General features: G+C 43.4%; 2 protein-coding genes across 4 annotated transcripts in view; both read right to left on the bottom strand.

The window, feature by feature from the left end:
- GNB1L (G protein subunit beta 1 like) overlaps window positions 1-3,471 on the bottom strand; it is a 42,579-nt gene extending 39,108 nt beyond the window's left edge. Inside the window, exon 1 of one of the 3 annotated variants that reach the window (XM_030500641.1) lies at window positions 3,357-3,471. Coding sequence is in view for 1 of the 3 variants with exons in the window: in XM_030500640.1 (XP_030356500.1) it covers window positions 2,806-2,847 (42 nt within the window). In the remaining 2 variants the exon portion in view is untranslated. Of the gene's footprint in view, window positions 1-2,783; window positions 3,032-3,356 lie in introns of those variants that run through there. The other 2 variants (XM_030500642.1, XM_030500640.1) reach the window with 2 other exon arrangements.
- Window positions 3,472-6,543: 3,072 nt separating this feature from the next.
- The window catches only part of TXNRD2 (thioredoxin reductase 2), a 56,472-nt gene continuing 42,939 nt past the window's right edge, over window positions 6,544-20,076 (bottom strand). The window contains exons 20-22 of the mRNA XM_030500630.1: window positions 17,698-17,899; window positions 15,720-15,920; window positions 6,544-6,920 (exon numbers count right to left, since the gene is read on the bottom strand). The gene's annotated coding sequence lies outside the window, so the exon portion shown is untranslated. The remainder of the gene's footprint in view (window positions 6,921-15,719; window positions 15,921-17,697; window positions 17,900-20,076) is intronic.

Genomic DNA, 20,076 nt, shown 5'->3' with positions numbered 1-20,076 from the left:
CTTTTTATTGTACAGCTGTGCCAGTACAAAGCTCAAAAGGAAGCTGGCTTGCTTGGGCAAAAATTGTGCAGGTTTTTCTGTAGATTTCTTTCTTTCTCACTGTTTTGTGATCACTTTTACTGCTCCACAGAGGCCAGTAATTTGGGAAAAAAAAAACCAAAACAAAAATACTCCAACAAAACCCAAAACCAAACCAGTAGCTAAAGTAGTTTTCAAGCTATTACTAATTTGAAAACTTCATTTGTACTACCAAATTGAAGTCTACCATATTTGAAGTCTATGCAAAAGTAATATATCAGCACTACAACTCATAAAAGGCATCCAAAAAGGAAAGTTCAACCTTTTTTTTAATCATTACTAAGTTTGTCTTCACAATCCCAGAAATCAGATCTATAATCCAATGTAGCTAAAACAAAACAATTTATTACAGAAGACCAATCATAGTAGCTATTTTCCCCAATGAAGACAGTGCGTCATAGAACATGATTTTGGAAAAATGGAATATTCAGCATTAAATCTCCCATATAAACTAATTAGGAACGACTGGTTTACAGTTCTAACTGTTCCAATGAAGTAGTACGTTGTTACGGCTGAGCTTGCAGAGAAACAGTACTCAAAACCAAAAGGTATGCAAACACAAAATATAATATAGTCCTAAGTATTACATGATAGAGAGCCAAAAAACTTGTATCTTTAGAACATAAGAACATGTATGGGTCAGGAGTTTGCCTTTCTTTGCAAAAAGAAACTCACAGCATTCTAAAGCAGTCAACAGGGCCAGCAAAGGCATAACATACTTAGTCAATAGATCCACTCCCTAAAATATTACAATTCTAATATTGTAATTCTAATGCTTAAAAATAAGTCTCCAGACCAATTAACCAAACCCAGACTATCTGATATTAGAAACTGGCATCTATTCCAGTGCATGCACCAACATAATTTCCATCTGCAGAATCTTTGTAACTGATAATGACACATCCAAGCCAGAACAAATAGAACTAGATTTCATGATCACAGGATATTTTTACAACAAGAAAAAACTAGTTTACCTGTAAATCAATAAAGATGTTAATAGGAATTGTTAAAAAACAAGAAGTTACTCCAGTAGTTTCTTCAGAATGTAGTAATTTCGTTAAAAATAAATAAAATGTCCTTTGTAATTTATACAGGCAGGACAAATTATTAATGAAATGCTTCCTGGTCATGAAGCCCTCTCTAGAAGCCTCACAGAAATGCTACTAAAATTGGGGATTGATGGAAGGAGCTTTGGAAGAATGACAGGTCACAAACAGATTGCGCTAAAAGCATGGAGAAGTGCTCTTCAAAACAATTCCCAGAGAAAGAGTAACATTTAAACACAGTTTTCCAACTCTCCTGTTCTCTATTTTTTCCAGAGCACACACTATGCCTGTTTTTATACCTTGTTCATTTCAAACTGAAGCTACTGAATCTTGCCATTAGATTATTTTATACTGTAAAGTGAAATATAAAGGAGTTGTATAAGGCATTTTCTTCATCTCAACCAGTACTATTGAGAAGAAAATAGTGAAAGAATCCAAATGTCATATATCAGTTCACAGATGTCATCCAAACACTGCACGATTACATTCAGAACACCGGCTAGGTCTATAAAATGCTACATAGCAAACAAAGTGCCCATGTAGAAAATATCTGTACTATAGACTATGATGTCCCACATACTCGGTAACTGTGCAAAACTTCGCTGCAGAATCAGAATGCCAGTAGAGGGAGCAAAATCAAAACCCTGCTGCCCGAAAGCTAAAAACACCAGTGCTGCCGCTCGTGAATGAGGAGCAGCATGCCCGGGTTATGTACTGTGTGAAGACAAATGCGCAGTCTTGATCTTTTTCTTTCCCCATCAATGAATCAATCTATGCAAAATCCATTAAAACAAGATTTCCTTCATTTTCTGATAGTAATCAAAAGTAAAAGCCTAGGGATTCCAGTCACCTGTTGAAATGACACTAGTTTTTTAGATTTCTGTAGCCTAATCTGAAGTCTGCATTATGAAATTATGGTGTATTAATTATGCAGATACAGAACCAGTCTACATGGAGGGGACCTCAGATCTGCAGTCTGATATCTGGCTCAAAGCAGGGTCAGCTATGAGACCAGGCCAGGTTGATCAGAGCTCCATCCAGATGATAAATATTATTTTTTCATATTACTACATATATAATTAACAATATACATGTTTTACTTTTGTAAATGCTTTCAATAGAAAGGTATGCTTTCTTAAAAGAAGTATGCTTAAAAGAAGGTCTGCTTCTTAAAAGAAGCACTTTTAAGTCTTCCTGAGGACTGCCACTATAACTTTGCAGATGGCGGGGGGAAGCACAGAGAAGCAACAAGCCACCTGAGGCCGTGCGTTCCATGGGCAGAACCGAGTTCAACGGTCAGCAGATGCAGTTCCCTGCCTCACCTCGATCTGTCAAGCAGTGCTTATGTGAGCTTGTTCACTATCGGTTACTTTCAAATACCGTAAAAACACTCATTTCTGTTGGTCATAAAAGAAAAGCACTGGATTACGGAAGAGTTGTAAAATTCAATACATTAGAATTGTAAGCTCCATTACAAGCAGGTTTGGTATTTATGGCTCACTGATATTAAATATTTCATGGGGTGTATTCTGAACTCAAAGCACCAGGCATTAGTGTTACAGCTGCCACAAAGGACCTTGCACGGAGCCTCTCCAGGCAAACTGCTTCAGAGCAGCCTAACCGCAATTAAATAGATGCAGACTTCAATAAAAATATTACTTTTCTCTAGGAGAAGCCTCACGTTAGCTGCTGACGCTGCATCTCCCTCAAGCATTCGTCCCATCTCGGGCGTCTTCCCACCCGACTTGCTCCTCTGGCCGGGACACCCTCCACCTGCCCGTTCGGTGTCGGTAACGGCAGGGGTATCCGGGGGGGGCCGGTAACGGCAGGGGGTACCCGGGGCGGGCCGGTAACCGCGGGGTTACCCGGGGCGGGCCGAGCGCGGCCGCTGCCGCCCGCGTGAGGAGGCGCGAGGCGGGCGGGGAATAACGGCCTCCACGGCGCGCGCCCCGCACGCGGCAGGCCGAGGCACAGTGCCGCTCGCCGTTGCCATGGCGACGCCGCCGCGCACGCGCACATAACCCCTCCTGTCCCATTCCCCCCCACCCCCCTCCCCGCAGCGCAGCGCCGGCGACAGGGCCGGGCTCCCGGTGGCGCCGCCACCTCCGGGCGTTGCTCGCGCCTCCTCATCGGCCGAGCCCGAGCCCGAGCCCGAGCCCGAGCCCGAGCCCCCCCGTGGCGGCTGGGCTGCGCAGGGCCTTCCACCCGCCCCTCTTCCCCCGCCCCTCTCACCGAGCGCCGCTCCGCCTGGCGGGGGAGGAAGCATGACAGCGATGATTCGGCGATCCCCCGCTGCACCTAAGCTAGGGCCAGGCACACATAGAGGAGCGCCGAGCGCCGGCGTGATGCCCGCGGACCGCTGCTGACGTCACAGGGAAGCGCGCATGAGCTGTCCGCGCCCGGCGGCTGCCCCGGCAGCCGCGGTGCACGTGCTCGGTGGCGGGCGGGGAGCGGCCGCTGTGCGGACCCCAGGGCCGAGAGAGGCTTCCCGCTCCGTGACCCTGGGGCACGTTGTCTGCACCGGGAGTGAAGAGCTGGGCACGTGTCGCTGCTCTGTAGAGGCAGGCACGACGGCAGGACGTGTGAAGGGCAGCCGGCGGAGCGGAGAGCTGCGGCACAGCGAGGAGGGCGCGAACCAGCCGGAAAGCCCTTGGCCTGGACTGGGCTGTGCCTTGGCTGTTCTGGGCTCTCTTCCGCTGCGGAGCCCTGGGTTATCATGTTCCTGAGTTCATTTGTCTCTTCTGGCAACCGCTGGCGATCTGAATTTGTTCTGGGATAAATAAACCTGAATCTTTCAGTGTGACATAGCCACGCTTAGTTTTCCAGATGGTGTCCTGCTTTAGAGAAGAAAGTTGCCTCCTGAAATGGTTCCAAATGGTAGTTAACGGTTAAGTATCATCATTGGACTAAACCACCCAGCATGTATTGTTGCTACTAGAATAAAAATGCTGCTACGTGGATTGGAGGTGTACCCTGCTGACGTACCCATCCACCCTCCTCAGACAGGTGATGGCAAGTTTGGTGCAGGCACATACATGTGACAGCACTGAGAAAGGTGTAGTCTTCCCCCATAAGAGCCCCCTGTTGCTCTCTAGCTACACCAAGCCTTGCTCAAGGAAAGCAAATAAACCATTATTTGCTTGTATCACCTGGCTCGGAGATAAAAGCTTTGTCCGTTATGTAGCTTTTCAGAATACTGCTATAATTCCAGCTGGAAAGATTGGTACCTCATAGAACTAATGCTTTTTTGTTTTCCTGCCATTTTTGCCTATGGAGCCAAAGAGTCGTTCAAGGTAAATTACACCTCGAGTACCACAGTGCTGTTAAGTAAGTGCTATTCTGTTCCATTTCTACTGATTCTATTGTGATCGTGAAGGTAAACCTGGGGTTTGCTTTTCTACTCAAATCTCTCACCAGTAGGAACGCCGATTCCTAAATCCTTGCTCTAAAGGGCTCTTAAATGACATTCAGTGGATATGAAAATGCAGTACACTGAGGAGGCTCATTATTAGGAATGTCCTAAGCACAGATAAATACCTTCAGTATTGTATAATGCACAAATATAGCCCTGTATTTCCCTACATGTTTTGCTGAAATGATTTAAGGGATTTAGAGCAGCAGATCATTGCTATAAAATGCTATGCATACTGGAACCCCATGTGCAGTATACTTCAGGTCTTTAATTTGTTAGGAGCTAAATGTTTATTAGAAAATGGTACAGTTAATATTCCGTACAGTTGTCTTGAAAATGAAATACCCCTTTGACAACACAAAGATAATGAGTTATATGGCAAGATAAGGTGGTTATCAGAATTCAGGAATGACAGAATCCAATTAATTTAACATGAATTAATGTAAGATCAAATTTATTACAGTTGGATGCAATTTGTAATTGAAAGTTCCAGTACAGTGCACATTTTTACATGTTATCTCCCATCAGTAAGAGATCTCAAAAGAGCACATTTTCCATTTTGAACAGCAGCAATGTTATTATATCACAAATAACTCCTTACATTTTTGCTGTGAGGAACTTCAGCAACCAGGAGCCCAGTTGTGCACCAGGGGCTGTGCTCTTGCTCTTTCTCACAGTGGGCCACGACTGAGGCTTAAACAGAAACCTGTGCTTCATTTTCTTTGGCTGTTTTGCTGGGCTACCCCTGCCTTGTTAATTGTTCATCCCTTTCCCCGTTTTTCACTCTTCTAGGGGATCACCCTTCTTTTTTGGGGTGGGAGGGGTGAAATCAGCCCTCTAGTCAAATAAACCTTTCAACCTCTTGTCTTCAAAATAAACACTTTTATTGTGGACAGTCCAAGCTCCTTAGGTAAAGCCTTGGGTCTCAAATCCAAAAGATACACTGTGTCCTTCTAATAATTTCATAGTGGAAACCCTTTATTTGCCCATTCCTGTGGTGTTATGGAGGTTTTCAATGATTCTGGTTTAGGTTTCGGGATTAGGTGAAACCAGAGTGCCTTAAACCTCTTTAGAGGTTTGGGATTAGGTCTGCATCAGGCCTGATACAGCCTTTCTGTGCAAGGCTAAATTAAATGGCAGGAATATTTGTTGTGCACTGATTCACAGGTGTTTGGCAAAATACCAGAAAACATAAAGGAACCACTGGAAGAATCATGAAGGCAAAGCCATCGAAACATGAGTGTTAGCTAAGTACTGCAGTATCACTTGCAACTGTGGGGTCTTAAAGACTGCTTCTAAGTGTTTTTAAGCATGGGTATCATTTTTATGTGTCTCTTTCACATGAATGTGAGTAAATTGAAGATCTGTCGTGCAAGTGGATCATGGATTTTTATTTGGGTATCACATTCTGGTAATTGCTGCCTGTTTTATAGCAAATGTATATTAAAGTTCGTCAAACAGCTGATATCACTGAAGCTCTATTGTTTTATTGTACACATAAATTCTACTCCCTTCTCCGTGGTATGCATTGCCCTGACAGAATACACTAGGTCACAAGGAGAAAAGCACAATAGATTTATGCCTATTATTAAAACACCACCCTGTCTGGCCCAGGAGGCAGAGATATTTGCCTCATTGATGACCACAGACTAATTGGAGGAGATAGTTTTGTTGTGTAGGCTGTCTACTGTGAGCCTTTTCAGCACTTTTCGCTAGCTTTGTCTCTAGCAGGGGTATTTTTCCTCTCCCTGCTCAGCTCCATAGTTTGTAATACTGGCAAGGCCTGACTAACCCTAAGGTACTGTCTGAGCTGAGCAGATTTAACCTAGCAGAGTGAAGAGCAGCTCTGTGCTGTAGTCTCAGGATCTCTGCAGGCTGTGGCAGCTAGTTTGGCTACATTTGTAAGGAAAAGCTGAGCGTCAGAAGTCTGGCCTTGGTATCAAAAGGAGCCAGATACGTAGTTATGAGGAGGCAATGCACAGAGCTCAATGGCTTACTTCCTACTGCTGTCCAAAATCAGTTACTACCTGAGCACAACTACATCCTTATACCAAGGCATGCCCTTCATTGATTATGTGCCTGTCAGCCCCCTCCAGAAAAATATATTTTGGATGCATTTCTCTCCCCAGATAGATTTCAATTTCAGCTGTAGACTTGCCTGTATTTAGAAAGTCAACTACATCTCAGGATTACAGGGCTTCCTCTCAAGTTTTTTTTCCATGCCAACAATCAGTTCTCTTGCAGGCAAGCTTGCATTCCTATGGCAAGTCTTCTGATCAGCAATGCATACAGCCAGATCCTGTCTTCTCATGTCGGCTTGCAAAAGTGAAACACAAATAGCTGAGACAAGTTTCAAAAGAATATGTCCCCTCTAATCAGATGAGCTGTAAAAATAAGAGGGAGGGTAACTAGAAGGATTTAATAATCTTAGAATCTGTATAAAACATTATTTATGGCATAAGAGATACACAAGGCTTGAGCTTTAAATACAAGTCCTTTTCTTCTTTAATGGTGCATGTAAGGAAGAACAAGAGAGAAGTGTTCCAGTCAAGGACAAAATCATAAAATAATAAGCAGAAGAAGAATTAAATGGAAGTATTAGGGGCCAAGGGAGCTGAGTGGGAGTTTGTCTTCATACATGATTGATCTAAACTTAAAAAGAAAAAAAAAAAGACTCCTCATCCTTAAATGAGATGGTTCTTTGCGCATAAATAACAGTCTCATGTCAAATATGCTGCTATTTCCAATGAAGTCTTTTCACTACAAAACCACAACATTCTCAGCCCTAATCTCCTCACCTAAAACAATACGGCTGGTGGCTGTGAATCAGCACTTTGAAATCAACCTTTGAAAATAGCAACACGTTCAGGGTGAAGAGAAATGGAAGAGACAAAGAGCTGCTGTTTATAGAGCTTTGCAAAGTGAGGCCCCACCTTGCTTGCTTGGCAACATGCTGTAACACCCGAGAATTGTTTTTCTCTCTGGGTGGGAAGTCCAGCTCCACACAACTACCTCAAGGGACTGGGGCTATTGATGTATCTGTGTGTTTAGGGCCACATCAGGCCTAGCTGTCACTGACATCAGGAGCATTGAAAGACCAAAATCCTCCTGGATGCTGAAGCCTTGGATTATTTCACCTTTCAAAACAACAAAGGGCTCTGACCAGAAATCTGAAGGGTTCTTGCATTTTTGGAGCTCATGGAAGGGGGTGGGTGATGCCAAGCAGAGAGGGGGGAAAGGAGACATGAAAAGTCAAACAGAGACTTGCTCAGCTCCAGCCTGGGGAGGAAGGGTGCGGTGAGAACAAACAGCTGGGCGCACTGTGCCAAAATGAGCACTCCTCCTTTCCCAACCTATTTGCAGCTATATGGCCATGTCCCCCGCCTTGTGCTGACCCTAACGCTCATCTGGGGAGCGTCAGGACTGATGCAAGGCAGGAGCATGGTGCCAGGAAAGGAGAGGGCCTGGGAGAGAGACCGGTCATACTGGAAGAGATCTGCCCTGAGCGGTGGCACCAAAAGGAACAGGCCAGCCAGGACACAAAGGTTTCCATCCAGCAAATGACACCTCACCTTAAGCAGGAAGCTCATTTCCCTCCACAGCCAGTGAGGAAAAACAGGCTTTTAACTACATGGGAACATCCCCTCCACCTTTTTTTTTCTTTTTTTCCTGATTCCACTGTTTCCTAGCGTAACACACTTAAACAACAAGCTTTGAAATCCAGAGATGCCATCCCATGGGAAGTGGAAGACAACTGGTCTCAGCACAGCCCCCAGTACTGCTGTGCTCTGACTGGGGCATCCTATGGCAGCAAGACCTGGAGCAGGACCACATAGGGAAACACTGGCATTCACATTTTCATATAGGTTCTTCTTATTGTCTATAACTCAGGGAAATTCCTAATGATTCTTTTTTAAGCCCTTCTCAAAAAAATTTTCATTGTTCTCATCGAAAGGATCATTGGAAAATGGCCTTTGGACATGGTCTGGAGGTATCAGCTGCACAACCACTCCACCAGTGCTACCCTTGCAGCAAGGCTCTTGAGGCAGAGCCCAGATGAAAGGGAGATGCTGACGGGGTGCCAAATCCAAACCCTCTGGAGGATTCAAGGCAGAAAAGAGGACCAAGGGGCAAACCTGTATCTGGATCCAGCTGCAAAAGCCCATGCTTCTGATAAGTCTGAACAAAAACCTTTGATCCAAATATCCCCTCTTTTTAGGGATTCCAAACTCCAGTGAAAACACAGCAGTTTCACCCTAGCTTGAAACACAGCCTCACACCTTTGATTTCTCAGGACAGGTCATTTTTCTTAGGGTGGAGCACGTGGATAGCAACAGATACCTCATGTCTGGTTCAGACAGACCAACCAAAAGGCTTAAGTGGACACACACACCAACAGCAGCATGTGATGGGGTTTAGTGCAAGGAAATCAAACTCTCTACCACACCTCCTGAGCTTATCCTTTAAAGACCAGTCCTGTGCTCACAGCTGGAGTTTATGTGAGTCCTGCCTTATTAATTAAGTGTAGCCAGTGCCTTTTCCCCTTGAATTCCAACAGAAGCAATTAGAAAGCAGATACTTCACACATAACAGCTGGTTCATTTAACACCCTCGCCATGCTATTTGCTCCCTTCCCCCAGTCAACTCATGTCCCAATTTTCCATCCTTTCATGTAATGGAGAAGGAGAGTAAAATCAAGGTGGCAAAACGAGGGGCAGCAGATAACCATATTCTTATTAAAAATCATCTAGTGTAATGCTGAAGGCAGAGGAGTGTTGTTGAGAGTGCTCTTCCAAGGAGGGAATTGTAACATTCACCTAACAGATGGGAAAAAGAGCCTTGGCTGTCTCCTGTGTCCTTCTTAAAAGGGGATCTGTATCAAAGTAGCAGCATATTTTCTTCACCGCAGGCTGTTGATGTCATTAGAGCAAGTCTCGTTTTTATTTAGCGCCAGAGTTAAGAGTCACATAAAATTGGCACAGGTGAAGGCACCAGGCCCATTAAGTTGTGCAATGTGACTCTCTGGGAATTTTTTGAATGTTCATGCACCTCCAATTTATTTATGCTTGGGCAAGCCAGCCCCAGAGCTTCTCCTCCCTGTTTCCCAGTATGAATACAGCCTCAATCCTGTCATTAGACCTATAAAAACCCCACTCCATCCACCGAATTTCCCCCATTCCTGGGGAGGATCCAGTTACAGGAAGGTCAGTCCTGCCCCTCTCTGTGTTACATGCATCACTGGGAGATGCTATGGACGTAAAATTAAACCCAAAGCCAAAACCAGTGAAAGTGAAATCTGGCCTTGCCAAACAACATTAAGTGCATGTTCTGCTCCCAGACAGGTACTCTGGAGGCTGGCTCTTGATTAAAGGTAGGTAGAACTTTCCAGAGGGAAAACAAATTAAGAGGAATGAAGATTAATTTGCTTCTGCAAAGGGGCAGGGATGTGATTCCGGTGTATCTGAGGCAAAGGGGTGCTCAAAAATTGCAACATTTCTTTTACTGGCATGTCTGGCATTTTTTTAATGTAGAATTTTTAAGTAAAACAGAGATCTGGCCCCACACAGGGCATCTGCTCATGGCATTGATACTAGTAATAACAAAAGAGCAGACAGCCAAAGTACCTCAGTGCTGTGAGATTTTTCTGCTAGATGATTCCTCATCTAGCAGCTAGACGATTCCTAATCAAGCAGCATTGTGAGGACATTTTCAGTTATAATATGGGGAAGATTTAGGTCCAGCCATAAACTTCCAATTTTGTTCCTGAAAGAGCTAGCTGTTAGAGGCTGCAATTGCAGCCATCCATCCAGATGTTTGCCATCTTTATTACAAATATTCAGGAATCTTACAACACTTACACACTCTACAGCCGCCTGATGAGGTAGCTAATACCTACATTACAGACAGGGAGAACAAGTGAGCAGGGATTAAATGATCTGCCCAGCTTCCCACAACACAATGCAGGTGTGGCTAGAAATCAGAACTCCCAACTTCCAATCTTTGCTGTGTTATACTAATCTGCTTATGTGCTTTACTGTTAAAAATCATTTCAGTAACATGTTTGCTGTTAACTAGTACTCCTAATCAAACAGAAAGATCAGCATATGCTAGAAAATCTGAACAGTTGATTAGTCACCTGAACACCCTTCACCCTCCCTTTTTTTCTGGATCTTTCTAGAAGGAGAAAAATAAAAGGAAAGGGCACCCCTTTATAACTGCAAAGGCTTCAGCTAATGAGAGCAGAAATCACATTATATATTTTGGCAGTTAGCAATAAATACTATTATTAAAGCTATAATAAGATCAGCTAATGCTGTATGAAATACTAGTGATGTCTGAGCACAAAGTGGAGCCCCCATCTTTTTAGTTAAAATTACAAAATGATTAACAGCCCAATTAAAAACATTTTTGTTTTCGACATGATAAATTATACTTTATCTACCTATCTGTAGATATAATTGATTATTTTATCCGTTTGCTGTTGGCTGTCATTAAAAAAGACAGATACCATAGCTTTCTGGCCTCTCTCCTGCTGAGAGAAAGAACAAATCCTGCTATTAACGACAGACAGGATCATTATGAAAAAATTCCATTTGCCACTAGGCAACATAGCCGAGTTCCAGTAATTATTGTATTAGTCAAGCCGTTGAGAAGTTCCATAAAATTGAGAGAGTTTTTAAGGAGCATTCAACGTTATTTGGCAACTTTTGTGATGTAACAATTAAAACCATGCTCCAGGCCCCAAAATGTGCAGGAGAGTGCCAAAATCAGATAAAACCCTAGAGGGCCCCTGACTCGCAAAGAAGAAAAAAAAAAAATCAAACTGTTTACTTTTAGGATCAGACATTCATCAACATTTGGCTTTTGTTTCAGCCAGTGTCAGATAATACAGCACCACATTTTCAGTCAGCTTCTAACAAAACTCTACACAGTTTGGTGTCAGGCATCTGAGAGTCAGCTGAGGCTGACACCAGCTTCTCTTCAGGGGAGCTCTGTGGGAGCTGATGCTACCAACCTTGCTTAGCAGATAGATAGCTGGGAGCACTCAGCTCCCTTCTGCAGTTAATCATGTCTGTTCTCCATCAGTGAACATCAGGAAATCACTGGGGAGATGTGCAAGTTATTCCTTCCTCTCACATCTAGGAGCTGAGCCACGCAACACCTCCTACTGTCAGGGCTCCAGGGGATAAAGCAGAAGTCTCCTGTCCCCATTAACGTGTCAAGGAACTGTTAAAAAAAATATATTTAAAAAATAACACTTTAAAACTGCAAAGGGAAATTGCTACTGAACCAACTTGTGGCCAGGTTTATCATCTACCTACTTCTCTCCTCAGTGATGTTAGGGAATAACGATTTATAATACCACAAATGAAGGTACAGTATCAGGCTTCTGCAGTGGAAGGCGGTTACAAAATGCAGAGCTGGTCTAGCCTACTACAACTACAGGAACCACTTCAAGAGCATATTTGTTTGCAAAGAAGTTAAAAGGGATTGATCTCCCTTCCCAGAATAACGTGCCCAATCAGCAAGTTTCCACATATCAAAGAACTGTGATGGGAGCAGTAGTTTTCAGGGCAGTCAAAGGGAGCTAGGGTCTGAACATGGGATGAAGAGCCAGGATACTGCTGTTGTCACTAGGGAACAGCAGTAGGGCAGGGTTTAGCACTAGCATACTGCCAGTCTCCACCCGGAACATGCTGTACCAAGTAGGACAGATAAAAAGATACACTGGAGCCTACCATAATATAGCCTTTCATCACACAGCTCCCAGATTGGAGATGGCTGCCAAGTGTTAGGGCCTGCTGACCTATTTATTAATAAAAGAACCAAACCCACAACCCTTAGTAATCATGGCTTCTATCTGATTTAAATGGGAACAGTGGCACAGCACTACACGCCAAGGGCCAGCCACCTGTGGCGCATGGGCAGCTCTCAAACCATACGCTGTATTGCCAAGGCAAAGGCAGGAGCTCAGACTTGTGAGAGAGAGGGTGTGTGAAAGAAAAGCTGCTCCTCTCTCCAAGCTCTGAAACTTATCTTGCTGCTATGCAAGGAAGGCATGCCTGAGTCCCTAAACTCAGGAATCGGCAAATGCTGGAAGCTACTGCCACATTTTCCAGCACATTTAACCTCTAGTTTGCGTCTGGCAATTGCTAGGGTGTGGTGAGATGTGTTGCTACAGAAGTATAAAACTCTCAATAACTAACTGGCTGCTTTTTGGAAAACATCATCGCCTTGCAGTTTTCTTCAGCAGAGCTAAAGCATATAATATGGTAGTACTCAATTTTCTTCTATTCAGAGCTGCCATATAAAGTGAAGCATCCTAGGTCAAGCTCAAGTTCAGCATCTATCAGCGTGGAGAATGAATAATTTCAGCTCTTATTCTTGAATTATATGAGTAAATTGTGCCAAATCTTCAACATATTAGACCAGTGCCAGATGAAGGCTTAGAAAGTTTTTTTAATATATGTTCTTTATTAGCATTAAAACTTCCATTATTAAAAGAACAATGTTACAACATACATGCACAAGATCCATCTAAACTATAAGAAATCATCTGAAAAAAACTAGATTCCTCATATTTTTTTGTTAGTCCCTTTGGCTGACAGCTCATCTCAACCATCAGTGAGGAAAACACAAACCCCAGCACATAGCAAAGGGAACTCAGTGATGAAAGAGGGAGAGTGGAATAGATTGACAGTGCATTGTCTGTGGGTATTGCTGAGAACAAGGTGGACTAATTGGAAAAAGAAAATTATAACTTTGTAGTGAAATTGTAGGAATTTTGGATCAAGAGCTAGAAAGAAGGCTTAAATGCCCCAATTCAACCAACTCCCCTCAGACCACTCCTATGGTTCCCCTGTGGACTGCAGAAACAAGCCTGCACAATTCAACCAGTTTCCATCCCCGCCTGGCTGTTTGGGCTCTAGTTTGTAGGTGCTTGCATCTCCCCCCCAGTTGTGTCAGGTAGCTGGTGTTGCTGTTCAGAAGGATGCCAGATGGCTGGTTCCTTGGCCAACCTGATTTCCAGGTGACTGATTTTTGTAGCTATCACTATAATTAAAATTTTAAAATATATTTGTAAAAGACAAGTTTATCACCTGCTAAACACATGCCGTGGTCGTCTCTCGGTCAATCGGCATGCAGCAGACAGAGCCACATACTTGTCTGCCACACCACTAGTATCCAGCAGAAAAAAAATTAGTCCATCTGCTAAAGCTATCAGGCCCTTTGTGCTTCACTGTATCAATTCCTATTAACAGGATCCAGTGCCCTCTACTGAGCAGAACCAAAAAAAGCATTAATGTGTCCTGGGCCCTGCAAACTTACTGTTAAGGTACAGCAGCATTAGAGCTGAACAGTTGGAAGTCTACCTCTCCCTTCCATGCCCACACATGCTCCCACTGCCTCATCTGCCACCAGTGTTTCCAGATTATTGTAAAGCAACACATGCAAAGTATTGAGGAACTTGCAATGGCTACAGAGCTGTCAGAAGGGTAACATGTCACTTTCTGGAAGGGGAAATCCATGTGGACATATGGTAGTCGTGAAAGGAGCTGGACTAGCAACCTTGGCAGGCTTGACTTGAACAGAAATGTTGCTGCTTTGCCTTGATCTTTATTTACAATAAACGCCTCGGCTCCAGCTCAGCGTTTTATCTGGGAACAGCCGGCGGCATTTCTGCGACCATGTTCCGTCTCATTGCTGCACTGACATATTTATACGTGGGCCAGGGCGCGGGCAGCTGTGAATAAGGGGCCATATATCAAGAGAGGAAAAAGGGATGCAAAGATGAATTTTATGAAATATTTTCCATTTTTCTTTGACTTGGTTGTGCATTTTGCTACGGCCCATTGGGCACTCACTCAGCACTTGGACACTTTGCTCCATGCAGTCTCGCCTATATTTCTAATTGTGTCTACATGCCAAGCCTAGCCCAGTACCTGAGGCAGCCCACAGGGAAACAGAGTCAAAAAAAAGAAAAAGGTGGGTTGGAGGCAAATTTCCTGCCCTTCAATGGCATGTACCATGGAAAGAGAATGATGTCTTGTAAGCCACCAGTCTTTCCTGCTTTCTGCATGACACAGGGTGTTGCATTCTACATCTGAGTGCAAAAGTGAGAGGAATTATTTCCACTAGTTTGTGAAAGAAAACAATAAAGTCCCTTTTGCAATTTAAGGAGATCATATCTTTTATTTGTTCTCTGGGCAATGTAAAGGGTTAATTCCTTACAGTGTTGACTTCATCCTTTCCTTTTTCCCTGTGGCTGACTAATAGGTTAGATGTGTTGACTCTGTTTAAAAAGACAGGCTTTGGACATAATATTAATGATATTGTATGTGCAATAACATTAGAAAACAAACACAGAGGCACCTGGGGAGTCTGAAGGCATCTTCTGGCCTTTCTGGCCTGACAGAGTGGCCCTCCAACATCTCCATGTGGAAAAACACCCTCTAGCACGAGAGAGTTTACTTTGAGTGACCCTCTCGCCTTTCAAACAATGAGAAGTCAGGACCATTGTGAAGCTGAAAACTTGTTTCATAGGAACAGGCCATTGCTCAACCAGCTGAAGAGGGGAGGGGAAAAAAAGGAACCCAGAGAAACAATCAGAAAGAAAAACTGGACATCTGAATGGAGTAACTGCTGGTGTCTTTCCTCTGGCACTGACGTCCTAACAAAGGATGTGAGTTTTTCCCTTATGTTTTTGCAAGGCAAAGATGGAAAGAGAGCACTGTTTGTTTATTCATTTGTCTTAAGAGTCCCACTAGCACCAAAAAGTCACTGCAAATACTTATCCAAAGCTCAGGTTTGTCCCACTGGGATGCAAGAACTGCATGCTCCCTTGACAGCCTATGGACAGATCCAAACCAGCATGTGGAATTGCTTATTTCACTCTACTATCTATTTAGTAGGTCTAGGGAAGAGAAGCATAATTCCAGTTACGTCGCCTTGGGATGGTCTAAAAGCTAGGTAGGCCTAATTGATCACTTGTAGATACTACCTACCACAGATAAGGCCTCAGTGCAGTAAGTCTCACTTCAAAGACTTGTCAGGCTTTGCACAGGTGTCCCATCCTAAGTGTCATAGTACAGGCAAAATAAACTAGATGCCCTACTGCTGCCAAACCAAAGATTTTTCTAGTACAGTTGTGCTTAAATAGAGCTGAATCAAAGTGATCTCACCTTGGATAAAAAGCCAGCAGCTCTCAGGAAGAGATCTTCTCCATTGAGTAAAACATCTGTCAGCACCGTTAAAGAAACTTCTTGGAGAGTTCTTTAGAACTCTCTTCTCTGGATGGTTTTGTTACCTGCACTGGAGCAGCTGAAGTTGCATTGGAAAGGAGCACTGGATGTCCTCAAGCATGCCTAGAGCTCAGCAGGAGACTGGCAGGGGAAAAAAAAGACAGTCACCATTTTAAGCTAAGACATGGGGATCATTGAGGGACACACCCAAGATCACAGATGATGCTTACACCAAGAATTGGACCCACCAAGCCATCCAACACCTCTGAATTTTTCATTGAGGATTAGAGTGCATTCAGGAGTCCATTTTAATATATAAATGCACGATTTGGAGCTATGAAGGAATGGCAAATTAAATACTGAAGAGGTTGTCATATCTCTGTTCAAAGCAGGCTAACATTTCATGTAAGGAATTACATGCTTCAGACAGTTGCAATCATCTTCTGCACAAATAATTTAAGCTTACTTTGTCTGTTGTATTCTGATTTCAATTTTTATTGGAAATATAAATACCTATGTCGGTCACCAAACCAAATAAAACAAACATATTGAGTAGGGTCTATTATAGACTAATATGGAAACAAATAATCTGCGAGTCTGGTTTTATTTATAAGCTTATTTGAGTTTTTACTCTAGGCTCATATTAATCGGGTTTGTGGTTTCCACATCTGTACTGCTGATGCCCAGCACAGACAGCATGCCAAGTCAGACCTGGGCATCCTCCAAGCTCTAAATGGAAAACATATGCTTCAACTCTAGCTACCTCAAGACAAGCAGGGCAAGTAACCTACCAAGTAACCACAGCGGGTGCAGCAGGCAGAGCAAAACTCAGGGGACCTTTCTGAGGTGCCTGCTTGCAAGCTTCTTGCTTCTGACTTGCTGCAGGGGCAGCCAGGCTGCCGCCTGTATTATATTTGCTCTCTCTGATGATCAAGAGATACCAATCCCCTTTGCAGCCTCCTTTTTCCTCTAGCTGTAGCTAGAAATTCCCAGACTGGACCAGTTAGTTCATAGTGTCAGCTAGTAATCCATATTCTAGAGGAAGATGGAAGAACTCCTGCAGATGATGGCAATGCAGTATGAATTCTTTCCAGAACCCTTGATTATTTTTAATATTTATAAAAAGCATTCTGAATGTTCACGAGAGCCATAAATATATATAAAAAAATGCCCATGCCCCTTGTCAAGCCAAAATGGATCCAGCTGTTTTGCGGTGCTGGTCTCTTGATTGCGGAGAATCCCTGTATTAATGAAAGATGTATAATGGGAATCCCAAACTAGAAATATGATCTCTGCTAAAGACTGTTCAAATCAGCTATTAGAGAATATTTCAGGGAAGTATGTGAACACAAAGCTGATTCTCAATACAGCTGAGATCCAGCCCTAGGAACCCATCTCCATGTGGACATCTGTACTGCTTGCAGACACTTTTCAGAGCAAGCTGCTTCCAGACAAACTTTGCTTTGTGCTGGTACAACATCTCCAGAGTTTTGTGCCAGTATAACTGTATCACTCATACCTATTTCTTCCTCAAGCACAGGAGGGAGGACAGTATGCAAACTGTAGCAAAATGACATATATATGACAGTAGTGAGAGAAAAGGAAGCAGTATTGCTGGCATAAACACTAGAAATCTGGCAGAGCCAGTCAAATTTATTCCTTATGCACCCTCTGATGGTACAGAGGCCTCTGTACCTCTGTAGAAATTATCAGAGGTACAGAGCCTCTGCCACCTGTAGTAATTATCTCTTTCCTCACAATTTTGACAAAAGAGATACACAGCAGTGCCACAAAATGTTTTTTTCAAGTTACTATAGTATTGTCTGTATATGTTGTCCATACAGAATGCCATGATTAATTTGAAGAACTCAGAGCAAGGAAAGGGGGAATATAGGGGGAGATAAAAAATTAACACAACCTCAGTGTCCCAGACATGTTGAAGGGAGTCACTCCATCATCCATCATTCTCCTCAGAGAACTGCTTGGCCCAACATGGCTGCTCCACCGGCTCCCAGGCAGAGGCAATTGTTAGGAAACTGAGATGGCGAAAGAGCAGTGTCTGATAACGGAGGGGCAGATCTGTCATCAGCACAGAAGGCAGTCATTCCTTGTGGCAGTGGCTAGAGAAAAGAAGATGCAATTAACAATTAGCTTTGGTATGAGAAGACAAAACCCTTAAAGCACAGTTTCTACTGCAGCAAATCAAGCCACAGACTTAGGAATTAATGGTTCAAAGTCTTGGTTCTTGCCTCCTAGATATACTGTAAGATGAAAGAGAAAGTGAATTTCCCCTGCCACTTCATTCTGGCTAGCTAAGAACTGGGGCTTAGCCATGGAAAAAGGCCAACCTCACAATAGTTACAGGAAATGAGAATAGCTTTGCGGCATTTCCAAGCAAATTCAGCACACCTTCAGCTTTGCATTTTAGACACAAAATTCAGGCTCCTCACCCCAGAAAACAAAACTGAAGCTTTTCAGCAGGTGTTGTACTATCTTCCACTCCCATTCTCTGCTTGAAGCTCCCCAGTTTCTGAAGTTAGAAAAAGTTCACAGAGAGCTCTTGGTGTGTCAAACTGGCTTTGCTTTCATAGGTTTGACCTCTGAGTTGCATCTTCCTTCTCCCAGACTTGGTTAATGGTTCTGGAAAAACATGCTCATGCCAGTTACACTGTTTATATACATAAACTGAAGGTTTATCTACATTGCTTTCTTCTAATCATCTCAAAACCGCTGTAATGTAGCCCTGGCAACAACTGATCCAAGATGATGTCCCCCCAAGCAGTGAGTCTAAGCTATGCTGTAGGAAAAGGCAGGATTCGGAGAACATCATTTCCAGACATAGGGCATATGTGTATTGTCAAGTGCTGCTTCAGAAGGATGGACTGGATTTTCAGCTTAGAAATTCCAGCTGTAATTTAGATCCGTTGGGACTTAATTTCCTGCAGAGACTAGATCCATGTAATTCATGTTAGGGATTCAGATTATGACATCTTTCACAAACCAGTACTTGAAAAAAAAAGCAAGAAAATTGCTCCCAGTGTTTTTTACTAAACATCCAGAAAAGGTGTTTGTATGATTATATTTTTAATAATTTTTATAGATGAAAGTGTATCTAACTATACTATCGGTGTTGCCCACTTGACAGATGCAGTGTAGGCACAGCTTAGTCTGCATCAGTGGCCATAGCTGCAGATTTTCCTAGAGCACCTAAGTATTACAAACCCCATGAGCATACTTCTGGTGTGGCCACATCTAGAGATGTATAAGAAATATCATCAATATATGCATAAATGCACTATTTCTGGTGCAGAGTCAGGAGTCTTCCTCTCCCTAAGACATCTTGGGTATGGATTAATTAGGACTCTTAAATGATGTTAAAGAATTACCTTGTTCTATGATTTCACAGTCCACAGGTGCAGGAGACCAAATCCAGCAGAGCCTACGGCTTAGCTCAACATGCTACAGCATTGCCAGCCATTCTCTCCTCCCTCCTTCCTAATCACTTTGATTCTTTGTGCCCTACAGTAATTTCCCCCTTTTATTCTCCAGCTTCCTTTTTTCCCTTTTTCCATAGCACACTACAAATTATTGGTGGTTGCAATGATTAATTTCACAACTCACACCTAATTTGACCCTAATTACTTTGCCTGCAAAAGGGACAACTCCTTGTTGATCCAGACAACTTATCACCCCATGAACACAATAAAAAGGCAGAGCTGGTTATCAACAGGGAGATGCCCATTAGTATTTTTACAGGCAGAATGTCGGGAGGTCCCTTATCAAGCAGGGAGAGAGTTGGCATGTACTCCAGGCACGCGGGGGAGGCAGGCTGCTTTCAGCCTGCAAGGCCACACAATATGGGAATGGTCGCTTGAAAGAGGAGTGGGAAGAATGACAGATGGTTTGTGGCCTGTGCGCCTTTTTTAGAGGACACCCGGTTTCTGCCATGGGAACAGCATGGACAGTAAAGGCAGCGGACTAGATGTGAAGAGTGACAAAGCAAGTCAGCCACGGACAGCCCGTGGGAGGCCAGAGGAAATGCACTATTAGTCAAAGTTGGAGGAAAAATAAAATGCGATGACAACTGGGCCATTCATGTGCTTCCCCTTCAAGGACTGACCAGACCCTTCGCAACTCAAAAGACTCAAGTATCAGCTTCTTTTTCTTTTCAGCCAAGCTAATGCGCACCAGCACAGTCTGAGAAACTCCCTTGTCACAATTAATTCTTATCTTGTTGTTCTTGGCTACACTTCACTGAAATACAGTGAGGGAGAGTGCTTCAATTAATAATGTAGAT

Source organism: Strigops habroptila, chromosome 11, assembly GCF_004027225.2.
Source record: "Strigops habroptila isolate Jane chromosome 11, bStrHab1.2.pri, whole genome shotgun sequence".
Taxonomy (NCBI): domain Eukaryota; kingdom Metazoa; phylum Chordata; class Aves; order Psittaciformes; family Psittacidae; genus Strigops; species Strigops habroptila.
Note: the sequence above shows the minus strand (reverse complement) of the source record. Positions and strands in the feature narration are given on the sequence as shown.